Source organism: Agelaius tricolor, unplaced genomic scaffold (genome assembly GCF_023055355.1).
Source record: "Agelaius tricolor isolate 1412-34295 unplaced genomic scaffold, bAgeTri1.0.p SCAF_18, whole genome shotgun sequence".
NCBI classification, from domain to species: domain Eukaryota; kingdom Metazoa; phylum Chordata; class Aves; order Passeriformes; family Icteridae; genus Agelaius; species Agelaius tricolor.
Genome location: NW_027269278.1, coordinates 16,976,342 through 16,993,369, shown reverse-complemented (window position 1 = coordinate 16,993,369; position 17,028 = coordinate 16,976,342). Strand labels below are relative to the sequence as shown.

General features: G+C 55.7%; 1 protein-coding gene across 2 annotated transcripts in view; it reads left to right on the top strand.

Moving 5' to 3' along the window:
• The first annotated feature begins 3,423 nt into the window (after positions 1–3,423).
• Positions 3,424–17,028, top strand: part of SH3PXD2B (SH3 and PX domains 2B) — a 70,541-nt gene continuing 56,936 nt past the window's right edge. For both annotated transcript variants that reach the window (XM_071443597.1, XM_071443596.1), the window contains exons 1-2: positions 3,424–3,574; positions 15,845–15,925. In XM_071443597.1, the coding sequence (XP_071299698.1) occupies positions 3,503–3,574; positions 15,845–15,925 (153 nt within the window). In that variant the 5' untranslated portion in view covers positions 3,424–3,502. The remainder of the gene's footprint in view (positions 3,575–15,844; positions 15,926–17,028) is intronic.

Sequence of the window (17,028 nt, the reverse complement as noted above, 5' to 3'; positions counted from 1 at the left end):
TGCTGGTGGATAAAACCAGCTCTGGAAAATAAAAGAAACAATGGGAAGGATTCTGCTGATTGATGAACGGAAAAAGGTATTTGCTTTTACAAATAAACTTTAGGTTTGCTGATAAATGAAATTAGACATTGAGAGATGAAGGGAACGATGGGGAAGAAAAACCCCTAAAATTCCATAAGAATTAAAAATTAAAAGGGAGGATTATACATTAGAGGGAAATCTTTGGGAAATCTCTGGTATCAGGCATTTTGGGAAGTCTGTACCTCTCAAGTACCTCAGCCAATGGGGAAAGAGAGAAGGGAAATGCAGCCAGGAAATTGGGATAAAAAGGAGGCTCCATCCTCCAAAAATTCGAGACATCCCAGGGGAATGCCCCATGGCCTCTCCCTCAATTCCAATAAAGCCAGAAAGGACTCCTCTGTCTCTGTTTTGGACATAAACCTCTGGTGTTTGTGGATTAATTTTCCTAACACTCCCTGACACCAGGCAGACCTCAGGGACTGCCCAGCTGTGCCCAAACACAGCTGGAGCCCACTCACAGCTGTGCAGAAACCCATTTGTCCATCCGAGCTGAGGGATGGTTTTCAGAAGTCGTTTTAAATTGCTCAGATCCTGACAGGCACGAGGGAGAGCGCCCGAGCCTGACTCTTGTGTAGGTCCTGACCTCTCCTGTGTAGTTATTTTAGCACAGTTATTTTATTTTATTTGGCTTCACGAAGCTTCAGCCTGTGGTGAGGGCAGCAGGGGATGAATGTTCACCCTGAAACTCCCCTCGGCTGCACCTGCAGCACCCAACCTTTCTGTGGGACATCTCTGCTGTCCTGCAGCAGCACCCCCAGAGGTGTGGACAAGCACAGGACTCCCAGGCCGCTCACAGAGCCCTCATTTGGGCTCCCTTACAAACCCTGGGCAGATTCCTTGAGGAATGAAATGTCCAGGGCACAGCAGAGCCCCAGGCAGGCTCTGCCTCTCCCCAGTCAATTCCCAGAGTTATCTCCCAGGGGAGGTGATCTGGTCAGCATGCAAAGCCACTCCCCACTCCTCTCTACAGCCCTCATTACACTTGTTAATTAAGCACTGGAGCCATTTTGCAGCCTGAGCTGAGATTTTCTCCAAGCCCTGCCGGTTCCTGGGTGCTCATTAGCTGTGAGGAGTGATGGAATCCCTTCAGCAGGCCCAGGGAGAAGACAATGCTGATGCTTAAATGCTTCTCTACCTTAATTCTTCTCTTCAGCATGTGAAGACCAGAAATTGTTTCATTCCTCTCTCAATCAGCCTTCTCCATTGCTCCACATCTCAGTGTACACTCCCTCCCTTAGCAGCTGGTTTGGGTGTTTTCCTCACCATGCTCTGGAGGATTTGTGCATCTCTCAGGGCTTTTGAACTGGTAAAACTTCCTCTGCTCCAGCCTGGACACTCCACACAACACCAAGAGCTGCAGTTGCAGATGTTGGTGCTGTCCCAGGCTCTTCATGAGCACTTCCACCCCCAGCATGCCACAGGAATGTCACAAGGACAGAAGGAAGGGAGGATTCCACAGCTCATCCCCACCTCTCCTCAGAGCACATCCGACTGAGCAGTGGTGACTGGGGCAGGAGTGGGGGTGATGTGCAGGAACCCAGTGCTGGGTCTGCACCCCAGCAGGCACCAGGGAGGTGACCAGTGGCCTGATGTCCCCTCCAGACAGCCCAGCAACGCTTCTGCAGCCACCTCTGCAGGGGCTGGGGGCTTTGCTGAGGGGGAGGAGGATGAAGGCGAGCCCTTGGGGAGGGGCAATAAAGCCCTGGCAAAGTGCCTGCACCTCCATCAATTCTCTGGGGTGGCTGTAGCAAAGTTAATAGTATTAAAAAAGAGCCACATTTAAGGAGCCGTTAAGGAGTGAGATGAGTTGTTTATGATTAAATTAAATTCATATGAAAACTAATGACCTGCCAGTGTAAGCCTTGAGTAACTTTACAATGTAATTAAAAGCCCAGCGGGGGAGAGAGCTGTGGTTATGCCACGTGTTGAGGAGCTGCTGGGAGCACGGAGGCCAGGGGTAAGTGCTGGTGCAGAGAAGGGCCTGGGCATTGCCCTGGCTCTCTCCTGGCACCGTGGGCACGGAGTGGGGCTGCCAGGAGGAGAGGTGGATGCAGGGGGTCAGCTCCTGGCTGGCAGGGGTAGAATCATGGGTCGGTGGGGCTGGAAGGGACCTTAAAGATCGTCCCATTCCATGGGCAGGGACACCTTCCACGATCCCAGGCTGCTCCAAGCCCTGTTCAACCTGGCCTTGGAGGCTGCCAGGAATGGAACTTCCCTGGACAGCCTGGGCCGGGCCTCACCACGCTCACGGTGAAGAATTCCTCCCTGCTATCTAATCTCAGCCTGCTCTGACAGGAGCCATTCCCTGCTCCTGTCACTGCACGCCCTTGTGAGCAGGAATGCGGCCTGTCCCGGGCAGGGCAGCTCTGGCCTGAGCAGGACAGCCCTTCCCTGCTCATTCCCTGCCTCCTGGAGGGACGTGGCTGCTGCCGGCCACCCACGGGCACTGCTGCGATGGGACAAGGGCAGAACCACCCCGGGGACACTGCTGTGATGGGACAAGGGCAGAGACACCCGCGGGCACTGCTGCGATGGGACAAGGGCAGAGACACCCGCGGGCACTGCTGTGATGGGACAAGGGCAGAACCACCTCGGGGACACTGCTGTGATGGGACAAGGGCAGAACCACCTCGGGGACACTGCTGTGATGGGACAAGGGCAGAACCACCCTGAGGGCACTGCTGTGATGGGACAAGGGCAGAGACACCCGCGGGCACTGCTGTGATGGGACAAGGGCAGAACCACCTGAGGGCACTGCTGCGATGGGACAAGGGCAGAGACACCCGCGGGCACTGCTGTGATGGGACAAGGGCAGAGACACCCGCGGGCACTGCTGTGATGGGACAAGGGCAGAACCACCTGAGGGCACTGCTGTGATGGGACAAGGGCAGAAACACCCCGGGGGAACTGCTGTGATGGGACAAGGGCAGAGACACCCCGGGGGCACTGCTGTGATGGGACAAGGGCAGAGACACCTGAGGGCATTGCTGTGATGGGACAAGGGCAGAACCACCCTGAGGGCACTGCTGTGATGGGACAACATCGGAAACACCCACAGGCACTGCTGCGATGGGACAACATCAGAAACACCTGAGGGCACTGCAGTGATGGGACAAGAGCAGAACCACGCTCGGGTAAGGGGGACAAACCGGGACCCGTTCCCGGGAGGGGCTCTCCGAGCCGTGTCGCAGCCGCAGCGCCGGGCTGGGCGCGGAGCGGACACCCCGGGCAGGCTGGGGCCGGCCGGCCCTTTAAGCGGCGGCGGTGGGGCCGCCCCTCCGGCCGGGATAGGCCGGGCCGGGCCGGGGCCGCCTCCCGCCCCCGGAGCGGGCGGCGCGGGGAGGCTCGGCCGCGCTGCAGCCTCCGGTGCCGGCGGCGAGCGCCAGAGCGTCCCCGCTCCCCGAGGGGCACGGCAGCGGCGATGCCCAGGCGGAGCATCGCCGAGGTGAAGGTGCTGGACGTGCAGAAGCGGCGCATCCCCAACAAGCACTATGTGAGTGCCCAGCCCGGCCCTGGGCGAACAAAGGCCGGGCGCTGCCGGCCCCGCTCCCGCGCGGAGCTCCGGGAAGGGAGGACGGACGAGGAGGAGGAGGAGGAGAAAGAGAAAGAGGGCGGCAGCGCTGCCGGGGTGCCTCTCCCGGCTGTGCCGGGGGTGCCTCTCCCGGCTGTGCCCAGGGCTCCCGCGGTGCCCCTGCCAGCCTGGGCATGCCCCGCCGCTGCCCCCGGCCCCGGGCGATGCCCGGGGATGCGGGCGGGGGTTGCGCGCACCGGGCAGCGGCCACGGGCACCGCGGGGAAGCGGCCCCGCTCCTGCAGCCGGGGCCGTGGGACCTGTTGGTGGCGGAGTCCCGGGGCAAAGGGACCACCCGGCTGCTGCTTTCGGTGCCTGGGTAGTGCTCGGTCCCTAGGAAGGATCCCTCGTGTCCCCTGCCTTCCTGCGTGCTCCAGACTATTGCGGGTTTGTCTGGTTTTGAAGGTGTTTGGTTTTTTTTTTTAATTTTTTTTTTTTTTATGATTTAAACTTTGGTGTGTTTCCAGGCACACCCGCGGCGAGCTCGTGGGTGAATCCTGGCAACAGCGTAAAACAAAGCCCGAAATGTTCTTCCCTCCCGTGTTGCCGTAGCCCGGGGTGACCCAGTGACACACTCACTGCTCGTGGCACATCTGGGCTGTGCAGATGTGCTCTTCGCTCTGCCTGAAGCCAGTTGCCACAAGAGCCAGGCTTTCAGAGCTCTGGGGAGATCAAGGGCTTCTCCAGGTCCCCTCGGCTGTTTGGTGGCATTGAGCAACAATTGGAGGAAAGTGAGGGCAGGAGGCGAAGGCAGCGGGGTCTCTCCTCGCATCAGGGATGCGGCGTGGCCGCTGCCACCCACCTCCCTTATCTCCCCTTCTTCCTGCTGCCCTGCCTGGAGCTTTGCCAGCCCTGGCAGAGCCTGGAACCGGTTCCAGATGTGCGCTGTTCCTGCCATCGTGTCCCTCGCAGCCTTACTCATCGCCGTGCGGCTCCGGAGCCGTGCGGAGCTCCGTGCGCTGCTGTTTGTTTTGGCGGCTCCGGGGCTTCGTGTCCCGTGACGAGCCGGGCTGGGATGGCTCTGGGCTGGCTGTGGGATGGCTCTGCTGTGCCTGCAGCCCTGCCGTGCCCCTCCGGAGCAGGGTCCCCACGGCAGGGACGCGCACCCGGTGCCGCACACGCTCTGCGCTGTCCCCGCTCGCCCTCCGCCCGTCGCGGAGCCGGCTGGAGCTGGGGCAGAGCACAAATAATCCCTGCCAGGCTGCAAAACCGGGCCGGCGATGTTTGCTGAGCAGGGAGCTGGGTGGAGGGGCTGTGGGTGGGGATGGGGAGCAGGGGCTGCGGGAGCGGTGACAGCTGTGAGCCCCGGACTCCCCAGCCCATCCCAGCCCATCCCGTCCCTCTGCTCCAGCCTTCCCAGCCCATCCCATCCCTCTGCTCCAGCCTTCCCCTGCCCCGGGCTTGGACCCAAACCCAGCAGCGGGAGCCAGCGTGGCTGCACAGGGCTGAGCCAGGGAGGGGCCGGCAGCGCTGGAGTCAATGGGAGCGCTCGCCTTGCTGGAGGAATCGATAGAACCGGGCAGATTCACAAAGCCAGTTAATTATATGAAACCAAAGCTTTTTTTTTTTTTTTTTCTTTCCGTTTTTTTCCTCCTGCAAAGAGAAAGAGAGGCAGCAAATCATGGCTGAATCATTTGTAGGCAGTGGCTGCTGGCACAGCGTGAATCCAAGGCGACCACCGAGTGTCCGTGTAAAAACCTTTGCCCTCTGCCTTCTCCCATCACACAGATGTGCTCTGCCCCAGCCCTGAGGCAGCTCTCCTGTCCCTGGGGAGGCAGCAGGACCACGCTGCCTTTTCCCCCTGCTGCCTCTGTGATGACCTGCCCTGCTCGGGCTCCTCTGCCCCAGCCACAGGTTTCCCTTTGCTGGACAAAGGTGTGATTGTGCTGCTCAAGGTGAGGCCACAGCACAAAGTTATGAATTCCACTTTCCCAGAAAAGTGAGATCAAGGCAGTGTTTCCAAGCCCTTGTTGCACCTGCAGCAGGGAGGGCTGCCTCTATTCGGGCTGCTGTGGTTTGCTTTTCACCTGGGTAATTGATACAACAAGAATTGCAATGCCTGAGACAAAAAGTTGGTTGTTTTGCAGCTCTGCTGTGGAGCAGGAGGCACAACGTTTCCCCAAATTGCAGGGCAAGCACCCAGCAAGGTGCTGGGCAGGGTTTGGGTGGCTGGGTACAGGTACAGCCCTGTGCCCTCAAACTCCACGTGTGTTTTTAAGCTTTTCTTCATGGGCACTGCCTGGCAGGGGCATTGAGGAACGATCCTTGTGCAGGTGTTTGTTGCAGGATGCTCTGGCTCATGGCAGCCCATTTTCCAAGGGAAAAGGGGACTCCATCCTCCAGGCTGTGGCTGAGGTGACATTTGCAGTGCATTTCCCACAGAGTCCTGTGTGAAGTGATCCCAGCTCAGGGATGCTGCCAGCGAGGGCTCCGGGGCCACCCTGCAAATCTGAGCAGGCAAAGTCCAAGAGGAAAGTTTAAAAATAATCATTGTGAGAGACAGAGGAGCAGACTGTCATTTCTCTGGTCTGGCCAAGTCTCTGATAAATGAATGTCTATTCAGAAAAGACCCAAAACAAAGCCATACTAGAAACAGACTGGATTTTCCTTTAAAGGACTTCACGCAGGACCTCTTTATAGTATTGTGTTTGTTACTCTAGAGCAGAAGCCCTAAAAGAAAGCTTTTTCCTACTAAATCCAGATTGGGTTTTCTTTCCCTTTGGCCATCTTCAGGATGTTCCATTTTGTTACAGCTGCAATGTTTTCTCTGTGTTAATAGCAATGCCATTGAATCCCAGCTCCATTTCTGCCTACCAGGAACATTTCCATTGTTATATAGGTTTAAATAGTTGTTCTGGATCACCATCCAAAATTATATATATTCATTCAACAGCATGCTGTTTGGGTGGGTTAGATTTTTGGGAAAGCTGGGTTGTGTTCTCTCAGGACTTCCATTCATTTCCCCTGTTTATCCCTGAAAATGGGGGGTTTAAACAAAATGTGCAGCATACATTTATTTTGCAAACCCAGTGAACAAGATGGCAAAGCTTGAAACAAAGTGAAGACCTCATTTGTGGTAGCTGGGTTGTGAAAGTAATTAACAGTGAGTGGTGGAATCTGGCTAATGGGCCCTACAGGTGTTTGAAAACAAATCTGAGGAGAACCACGTTCAAAAAATGAAGGTGCTGTTCTGTTTTTGATGTGGAATTTGTGATGTGGTGGTGTAGGTGTCCTCTCTGTTCCTGGGGCCATTTGTGGTTTCATTCTTCGTGCAGCCCAGCCCTGCTGTGCTTATCTGGAACTGATTATGGAGTGTTTGAATGGCAAGAGGACAGAGCTGCCAATCTGCAGCTTCTTTAGTGCTTTACATTTATGAGCTGGAGGTATTTCTGAGGAGCACGTACCCCATGGATGTTGTTTTGTGGTCCCAGCTGGAGCAGAGCTCAGTGGCCCCTGGCCCGGTGTCCCCTTGAGCAGCTGAGTTATTCCCCTGGATTTTGGGAGGTGTTTCTGCCCTTGTGGATCATCCTGGTTGTTTGCCTTCACAAGGGTGTCAGGGATGACTTTTCCCTGTGCTGTCTCATGAAGGGTGACCATGCCCTTGGAATGTCCTGTGGGCAGCCCGAGGAGCTGAGTGAGGATGAGGAGGCTGGCATGAGTAGTGTGAAATCTATGCAGTGTGGTGTCCCCAGATAACCAAACTAGGAGTGGGACAGAGCTAGGGGAAGCTGCAGTCTCACTCCTGGTGGCCTCTAAAGCTTTGAGGGCTTTCTCAGCATCCTCAGTGGTGGTTTGCTGCTGTATCCTGTGGTTGTGCCTTGTCTCATCCCATTTCCTGTCAGCTGGGTGATGCTGTCCCAATGACATGGACTGGGAATTTGGGAGGAATTTTGCCCTGTCCTCGTGCCTGGCCCTGCTCTGCTCCACAGAGCTCACCAGGCTTTCCTCCTCACCTCTCAGCAGAGCTGAGCATGGAGCACTCTTACCTTTGTGGATGAAAACCAGCGCTCAGACTCAAACTCTCCTTTTATTTTTCTTCCCTGGCCACGTTTCTCAAGGCTGTTGAAAAGCTTGAATGTGGAAGGGCCAAATCCTGCCTGGCCCTTGGCTGCTGAGCAGGAGCAGCTCCGTGGGGGAAGCTGGTGCTCACACTCAGCTCAGGCTGGTGCTCACACTCAGTCCTGGCTGGTGCTCACACTCAGTCCTGGCTGGTGCTCACACTCAGTTCCAGCTGGTGCTCACACTCAGTTCCAGCTGGTGCTCACACTCAGTTCAGGCTGATGCTCACACTCACTCAGTTCGGGCTGATGCTCACACTCAGTTCCAGCTGATATTCACACTCAGTTCAGGCTGGTGCTCACACTCACTCAGTTCAGGCTGATGCTCACACTCAGTTCAGGCTGATGCTCACACTCACTCAGTTCAGGCTGATGCTCACACTCAGTTCCAGCAGCTGATGCTCACACTCACTCAGCTCAGGCTGATGCTCACACTCACGCTCAGTTCAGGCTGATGCTCACGCTCAGTTCAGGCTGATGCTCACGCTCAGTTCAGGCTGATGCTCACGCTCAGTTCAGGCTGATGCTCACGCTCAGTTCAGGCTGATGCTCACGCTCAGTTCAGGCTGATGCTCACACTCAGTTCCAGCTGATGCTCACACTCACCCAGTCCCGGCTGATGCTCACACTCAGTTCCAGCTGGTGCTCACACTCAGTTCCAGCTGATGCTCACACTCAGTTCAGGCTGATGCTCACACTCACTCAGTTCAGGCTGATGCTCACACTCAGTTCAGGCTGATGCTCACACTCACTCAGTTCAGGCTGATGCTCACACTCAGTTCCAGCAGCTGATGCTCACACTCACTCAGTCCCGGCTGATGCTCACACTCAGTTCCAGCAGCTGATATTCACACTCAGTTCAGGCTGATGCTCACACTCACTCAGTTCCAGCAGCTCTGGGGCCCTCCCTGGCCTCTGCCTGCCCCCATCTCTCTGCCCCTGATGCCCCAGCTTTGCTTTGGAGGGTGTCTCTGTGTTCCTGTCGCAGTGTGGGGACAGGACACAGGAGGATCCCTGTGTGTGACCTGCAGAGGGGCTGGGGCAGGCTGGCTGCACTGCTCTGTGCCTGAGGGCTCTGAGCAGCCTCAGCTGGGCTGTCCTTGGGGTGCCAGCCTGGTGGCTGTGCCCCTGCCATCCCACAGTGCTGTGCCCTGCCAGCCTGTACGGCAGCTTGGGGGGAAGAGGCTACAGATCAAAAAATCAAAAAAATCAAAGGGATGAGCTGGGGCCAGGGGAGAGGGGGCTGCTCTGCAGTGCTGGCTGTGTGCTCAGGCTGCCTGGGCTGCTGCTGAGGGTCTGCCTGCCCTGGTGCTCCCTCCAGTCCTGGGAGGTGGTGGGATTTTGCCTGCCCTGTTTCCAGCCCTGCCTTGGCTGGTGGTGAGATTTTGCCTGCCTTTCTGCCTCCCCTGTGCCAGAGAGCCCAGGGCAGCATCCCTGGTGCCCTAGAACACCTTCCCATGCCAGCATGTCCCCCCTCCCAGCTGCCCAGCAGGCACAGAGCAGGGCTGAGGGGGTCACGAGCTGCCTGCCCACTCAGCTGGGCCTTGGCTGTCCCTCTGCTGCTCCCAGCTTTGGCACCCCCTGGCACAGGAGCCCCCTGTCCCCTCCCCAGCCCCACAGGCCTGCAGCAGTGAGGGCTGATGGAGAGGGGCCAAGCACAGCAGCTTGGTGCCAAGAACTTTCTTTGTTTCCAGCCACCTCCCTCCTTTTTTTTTAATTTTTTTTTTTTTTTTCTTTTCCTCTTACAATTTCCCACTCCCTTTTCTGTGTTAAACCCACCCTGGCTTGGCTGCGTTGCTCAGCTCCTTTGGTTTCTCTGCCCCTTTGGGTTTCCAAAGGGAGGGTGAGGCTCTCACATCTCCCCTCATTCCAGGGTCACCGCGTTTCAGCGTGGGTGAAATCAAAAGCCTGATGCCTTTGACTGATGCTTTTCCTCTTTGCTGCTGAAAGATGCTTTAAATATGTGGAGTTTTCCACAGAGAGGTTCATTGTGCACAGTCCCCCTGGACCTGAGACCACACAGGCTCCGAGCCTTTGGAAACAGCTCTGCAGACAGCTCAGCCCCCGCTGCAGGCTGCAGCGTCTGGGGCTGCTGCAGGAGCCCTGCTGGAGCCTGGGGACTTCTCTGTGTCCCTGCACTGCCTGGAGATGTCATTCCAAGTCACCATCAGTTTGCTGTCCCCCCTGCCCGTGTCTGTGTGGAGGAGCTCTGGGCACAGGGGAGCTCTGGGATCATCCAGGGAAGGCTCTGAGCTGATGCTGGGGTGGCTGAGCTGCTCTGGGCACAGGGGAGCTCTGAGATCCTTCAGGGAAGGCTCTGAGCTGATGCTGGGGTGGCTGAGCTGCCCCGGGGCTCCACCAGCTCTGAGATCCTTCAGGGAAGGCTCTGAGCTGATGCTGGGGTGGCTGAGCTGCTCTGGGCACAGGGGAGCTCTGGGATTGTCCAGGGAAGGCTCTGAGCTGATGCTGGGGTGGCTGAGCTGATGCTGGGGTGGCTGAGCTGCTCTGGGCACAGGGGAGCTCTGGAATCCCTCAGGGAAGGCTCTGAGCTGATGCTGGGGTGGCTGAGCTGCCCCGGGGCTCCACCTGGGTTCTGGATGCTGCTGAGCTTGGGCTGGACTTTTAATGTAAAAGACCGAGGTCATTTTCTCTGCCTGGTGCCAGGCAGAGTTCCCAGTGCCCTCTCCCACGTTCTTTCCTGTGGGGTTTTTGTGTGTCCCCCCCAGCCAGGACACCGTGCAAACCTCCATGAAAAACTTTGGAGAACTGCTGTAGGAGGGGAGGGAAGCTCAAACTGCAGCTCTAGGTTTTGCTCACCTTCCCTCTGCCTTTCTCCTGCTCACATCTGAGCAGTCCAGGCTGCTTCCCAGCTTGTCCTGGTGTGTTTATGCAGGGAGTCCAGAAATGATTTTTCTGCGAGGTCACACGGCCTCGTGTTTAAGAACGGGAAACTGGTTCTGTTATTTTTTAATTTTTTTTTTAATTTTTTTTTTCAGTATCTGTTCTTCATTTCCTTGCCTCGAGTCAGCAGTTTGAATCAGCTCCTCTCTCCCTCCCCGTGCTGTTGTGAGGGACTTTGTGGGCAGGGCAGGAGGGAGGATTTGGGGATGGCTCCTCGGTCCCTGAGGGCAGTGAAAGGCACCAGGAGCCACCGCTGGGTGCAGCCCCAGGGATTTCCAGCAGTCCCTGCAAAAACACTGCTGGGCTGGCTGCTCCCAGGGCTGGCTGCTTCATTCCTTCAAGAGGGAAAGGAAAGAAAAGGAAAACGAAATCTCTGGCTGCCCTTTCCAGAGTCTCGCTGGCTCCTCACCCCCTCTGTCCCCGTGACTCCCGTGGCTCTGGTGGGTCTGAGCTGGCTCCTGCAGCCTCCCAGGAGCTCCCTCCCTGCATCCAGGGCTGTCCTGGATCCCCCTGGCTCTCAGAGTGTTCCCTGGGCTGCTCTGACAGCTCTGGTGTGCTTGGCCAGCTGCCATCTGCATGTCTTGCAGCAAGCTATTATTTCCTGACACTTCCCTTCCCTCCCAAAGGTTTTCAGCCCCATTTTCCACGGGCTGTTCTCCCTCTGAGAGAGGTGCTGGGCAGGGGACAGCAGTGACAGATGCTGGGTGATGATGGGGGGGCCCAAGGGGAAGGCTGCAGGATCCCCTGGGCCTTTTTTCCATGTTATATTTCCATTTAGGGCATTTTGTGTGACCAAGGAGAGCCCTGGGCAGCGGTTGGTGGTCCTGATGTCACCCTGCTCAATGGGTCACTTTTAAATACTTGGTTTGTCACCATTCCCATGTGCTGTAGGGATCCCAAGGAGTTTGGGAGCCCAGTTCTGTTGAACTCAGCCTTTTGCATCTGCAAGTTTCCATTTTCTGTGAGGGATCTGTTCCATCTCTGCCCTCCAAGGGATTGGAGCATGGCGAGGGTTTGGTGCTCATGAGAAATGCTCCTCTGAGCTGGCATCAAACCACATCCACCTGCACCTCAGAAATTGTCCCTGTGCCTCCTGCAGCTGCCAGCACTGAGGCTCCAGGGTGTCCTTTCCAGAGGGAGGAAGGGCAGCCCCCATTCCTGGGTTCCACTGACTCAGCTCCTTCCCTTCCCTGGTCACAGCCCCCAGCTGGCCCAGGAAGGGCTGCAGGTGTTTGGAGATTTGGGATTTGGACAGCTCAGCTGCTGGTTTTGGCCAGGGGCCCATCCCAAGCCCCCCTGGATCCAGCCTCAGGAATCCCTGGAGAGGATCCAAGTGCCAGCCCCATCCCTGTGGGGGCACAGCCCTGGGGGATCCCCTCTCTTCTCCTTTTTCCTCCATGGAAAAGCCCTGCAGGTGGTTCCTCAGTGATAAAAACCCATGGAATAACTGCTTTCCACGTGCCCTGGGCTGGGGAAAAGCCTCTTCTCACCTCAGCTGATGGGGTGGCTCCTGCTGGGACAAAATCTGGGTTGTTTGGGTTCCTGCTTTGTGGTGGCTGCTCCTGGCAGGACACGGGGCAGTGCCAGGCCAGCAGGGAAACTTCAGAGCAAGGGCAGTGGTTTTAAAGCTGTCTTGGTTGTTGGAAGTGCCTTCCAAAAGCACCTGAGGAAGGGATTTTGGGGTCTGTGGGAGCCTGGTGCCTCATGGAAATGCTCACTGGGTGAGTGCAGTGTTCAGACCTTGTTGTTGGGTGAGAGGAGCACCAGGGTTGTGTTTTCTGGTGGATTTTTTATTTCTGAGACAGCAGGGACTGGATTAGATATTGGGAGACAACAAGATCTGGGATGAGGCTGTTGGAAGGACGAGGAATATCCACCAGCAGAGAGGAAGTTGGCTTTCCCCAGGTTTTGTAGATACAGAGGAGCCCCAGGTCCTGTGGGCTCCTCCATCTTCAGTGCTTTCCTTAAGTAGGTTGAGGAGGAACCCCTGGAGACCTTTCTGCTGCTGGACAGGGATGTGCAAGGGACTCTTCTCCCGAGCCCTGGGAGTTCTGCATTCCAGCACAGCAGCAGTGAGCTCATCAGAGAGCAGAAATTGCTGCAGAGGCCACAGGGGAGCCTGGGGTGCCCTCAGCCCTTGTGCCTTCATTACCCTCAAGAGCTCTGAATGACTTTGGCTCAGTCTGTCCACATCCTGATTAAAATCCCAGTCTAACAAGCTGTTGACTCCAAATAAAGGCAGGGTAGGAATAAACAATGAGGAGGAGCTGGCTCCTGCTGCTGCCCCAGTGGAAGGCTCCGTGCAGGCAGGCAGCCAGCAGTGATATAACCCGAGCAGCGCTGGGGACTGCTGACAAAACTGGGATAGCAGCTCAGCTCCCAGCCCACATGAGCTCATGCTGGCCCTGCAGCAGGTCCTGGGCAGGGGGTGAAGGGGTTTGAACCTGTGCTAGCACCAGGTTAACCCCTGGTTTGCCGGGGGAGTGCTGCCTCCCTTGGAGCACAGCGTGGCCTCCACAGCTGGAGCAGATGTTGTCTTGGAGAACCATCTGTGCTCTTTGTGTTCATAGGGAGGAAATGAGGGTCCTTCATCTCAGAATAAGAGCTGGGGAGTGAGAGCAGAGCAGGGAATAGCTACAGACTGAGGGACTGGGTTTAGGTGGGATATTGGGTGGGGAGCTATCGCAGACATCTTTTATGGAAAATCCTTTCCTTAGGATTTTTTCCTCCTGAGAAGCTGAGAGGCCTCAGGAACAAAATGTAGACATTGATTATCTGCTGCTGTGGAATGCAACAGGTGCATCTGTGATTGGCCCATGTTGGTTGTTTCTAATTAATGTCCAATCACAGTCCAGCTGGCTCAGACAGAGAGCCAAGCCACAAACCTTTGTTATCATTCTTTGCTACTCTATTCTTAGCCAGCCTTCTGATGAAATCCTCTCTTCTAGTCTTTTAGTATAGTTGTAATGTAATATATATAATAAAATAATAAATCAGCCTTCTGAAACATGGAGTGAGATCCTCATCCCTTCCCTCATCCTCAGACCCCTGTGAACACTGGCACAGGGAGCCCCTGGCACAGGTGCCCAGAGCAGCTGTGGCTGCCCCTGGATCCCTGGCAGTGCCCAGGGCCAGGTGTTTGATCACCCTGGAAATGCCCAGGGCCAGGTGTTTGATCACCCTGGGACAGAGGAAGGTGTCCCTGCCATGGCAGGGGGTGGCACTGGATGATCTTTTAAGGTCTCTTCTAACCCAGCCCAAATTCAACAAAAGTGGACCTTGAATTCCTGGTTTGCAAGTAGAGAAGTTCTTTATTTTAGCAGTAAGAACTTGATCCCTCTTGCTGCCTTGTTTTCTGTCTTAATGTGGGAGTGATTGCACTGGGAAGAGTTTGTCACCCTCAGGAGTGTCCCCACCTCGGTGGCTCAGGCTGTGCCAGCCCTCTGAGCGGCAGAGAGAGATTTGAGGTGGATTTTCAGTGCAGGATTTGAGTGGCTTTGATAAACTCAAATAACCGAGTGTTGTGCTGTCCTGGTGTTTGAGCTTTGGGTGCTGGTTGAGGATGTTGGTCACATTCCAGAATCTGGAAAAATGGGCATCTCAGTAGGGAAACTCCTGAGGGATTCTCTCTTAAATACCAAAAATGGGCATCTCAGTAGGTAAAAACCCCTGAGGGATTCTCTTTTAAATCCCAAAACATCAGCTTTTAAGAGCCTTGATGCTTGATTTTGCTAGCAGAAGTTCCAGCAGGTCCCTTCACCTGGGCTTCTGAACGTTTTGGTCCTTCTTCAAGGAACTGATGCTTGAATTTCTGGTGGAAATAAGGACTTGAGTTAGGAGGAAAACAATACCCTGGGTTCTGCTCAGTCAATCTGCTATCAATTTGAGATTTGTGTCACTTGGGTGTTGCACTGGCACCTCACCAAGGGTTATCTCTGCTTTCTGTGAAACACAGAGGGGACATGAGATCAGCAATTGCCTCATTCTGAGATGTGCTTGTTGTCCTTCACAGAAGAATTGGTGCTGAAATGGGCCGGGTTTGCTGTTTTGTGCTGAAATGGGCTGGGTTGGGTGTTTTGTGCTGAAATGGGCTGGGTTTGGTGTTTTGTGCTGAAATGGGCCGGGTTTGGTGTTTTGTTTTGTGCTGAAATGGGCCGGGTTTGGTGTTTTGTTGTGTGCTGAAATGGGCCGGGTTTGGTGTTTTGTTGTGTTCTGAAATGGGCTGGGTTGGGTGTTTTGTGCTGAAATGGGCTGGGTTGGGTGTTTTGTGCTGAAATGGGCTGGGTTTGGTGTTTTGTGCTGAAATGGGCCGGGTTTGGTGTTTTGTGCTGAAATGGGCCGGGTTTGGTGTTTTGTGCTGAAATGGGCTGGGTTTGGTGTTTTGTTTTCTGCTGAAATGGGCCGGGTTTGGTGTTTTGTGCTGAAATGGGCCGGGTTTGATGTTTGTTTTGTGCTGAAATGGGCTGGGTTTGGTGTTTTGTGCTGAAATGGGCCGGGTTTGGTGTTTTCTGCTGAAATGGGCCGGGTTTGGTGTTTTCTGCTGAAATGGGCTGGGTTTGGTGTTTTCTGATGAAATGGGCCGGGTTTGGTGTTTTCTGCTGAAATGGGCTGGGTTTGGTGTTTTCTGATGAAACGGGCCGGGTTTGGTGTTTTGTGCTTTGCATTCATCCCCAGTTAGAGCCCGGTCTCGGGGTCTGTGAATCACCTGCAGTGACTGGGGCTGATCCTGTGGCATTTCAGGGATCAGGACGCTGATTTCCCCCCCTGCAGGTGTCAGAAACCCAAGGCCAAGCAGGCGGAGTTGCAGAGCCTGGGGGTTTGAGCTGCTGCAGTCCCGTTTGCAGCAGCCAGGCTGGTGCAGGTGCTGCCCTTGGATCTCAGCTTCAGCTTTGGTGCTGCCGCTGTAAATGGGGTGCCCAGGGTTCAGTTATCAACTCCTGTGGCTGGAGGGATTTGTGCTGTGTTTTTACACAGAAATGTCACCCCACACTCAATGTGTGCCCCCCTCCAGGGCCACAGAGCTCAGTCCACCACCAGAAACAAACATCTGCTTAAGCTGCAGCACTGGGGCTCAACAATTTACCCTCACCTGTGTTGTGGTGTGGCTGAATTGATCTGAAGCATTCCCCTGCCTGTCACCCAGCTCTGGGGGGCTGCACTGGCAGCTTTTTGGGTTGTGGCGGGGCCTTTTTGGGGTCCCTCACGCTGATTTGTGCCTCTGTTCTTCCCTCCAGGTGTACATCATCAAGGTCACCTGGTCCAATGGAGCCACCGAGGTCATTTACAGACGGTACAGCAAGTTCTTCGACCTGCAGGTGGGGAATCCTGGGGGTGCCAGGGGTGCTGGGGGTGCTCCAGCCCTCGTGGGCTGACAGGCTGAGCTCACTGCAGCTGCTGGTTTCTGCTTTACCTGTGCAATCGCTGGGGTTGTTATTGAGGGGGGGTTTGTTTGCTTTTGGGGAGGGTTTTGTCAGAGTTAGGTCCAAATTCCGCTCCTGTGGCTTCCCCAGCTGCTGTCACAGCAGAGCAGGGCTGAGAGCTGCCCCTGGGGAGGGTTTGATGCCCTGGAGCAGGGGAAGTGCCCACTCACTCCCCTGGCAGCAGCTGCTTTGGCACTGAAGGGAGCCTAGAGGAAGGATGGAGAGGGACCTTTTACAAAACCACGAAGTGACAGGAATGGCTCAGACTGAGAGAGTGGGTTAAGAGCAGAAATCAGGAAAAATGCTCCCTGTGAGGGTGGCACAGGTGCCCAGAGAAGCTGTGGCTGCCCCTGGATCCCTGGCAGCGCCCAAGGAGAGGTTGGATGGAGCTCTGGACAAGCTGCTGTGGTAGAAAATGTCCCTGCCCATGGCAGGGTGTTGGAACTCAATGATCTGTACGGTCCCTTCCGAGCCAGGCCATGCCATTATTCTGATTTAATTCCCTCCTGGTGCAGGGGGGAGCCAGGAGGGAAATGGAAGTGAGGGAGAGGAGGCTGGAAAGGCCATTGGGGCAGGCTGGGCTGCAGGAAACCCAAAGCAGGGCTCTGGTGAGCAGGCAGGGGGTGTTCTGCACCTCCTCCTTGGTGGAGGTGAGCCAAGGGCTCTGGCTGGGCTTTATGAGCCCAAACCCAACCTGAGCTGCTGGAGCAGAGCCTGTGCAGAGCAGAAAGGGAAATGCACAAAGGGATGGATCCCTGGGCTGGCACAGGGGCTCTGGGGTGCCTGTGGCACCAGGGAGGAGCTGGGCACCCCCTGAGCCCTCTCAGGTGGGGCTGGGCATCCCCCTGGGCTGGATTCCCCTGTGACCGTGCTCACTGGGGTCTGAGGATGAGGGGAGAGACAAGGAGCTGACTCCATGGTTCAGAGGGCTGATTTATCATTTTATGATATATATTACATTAAACTATACTAAAAGAATAGAAGAAAAGGTTCTCCTC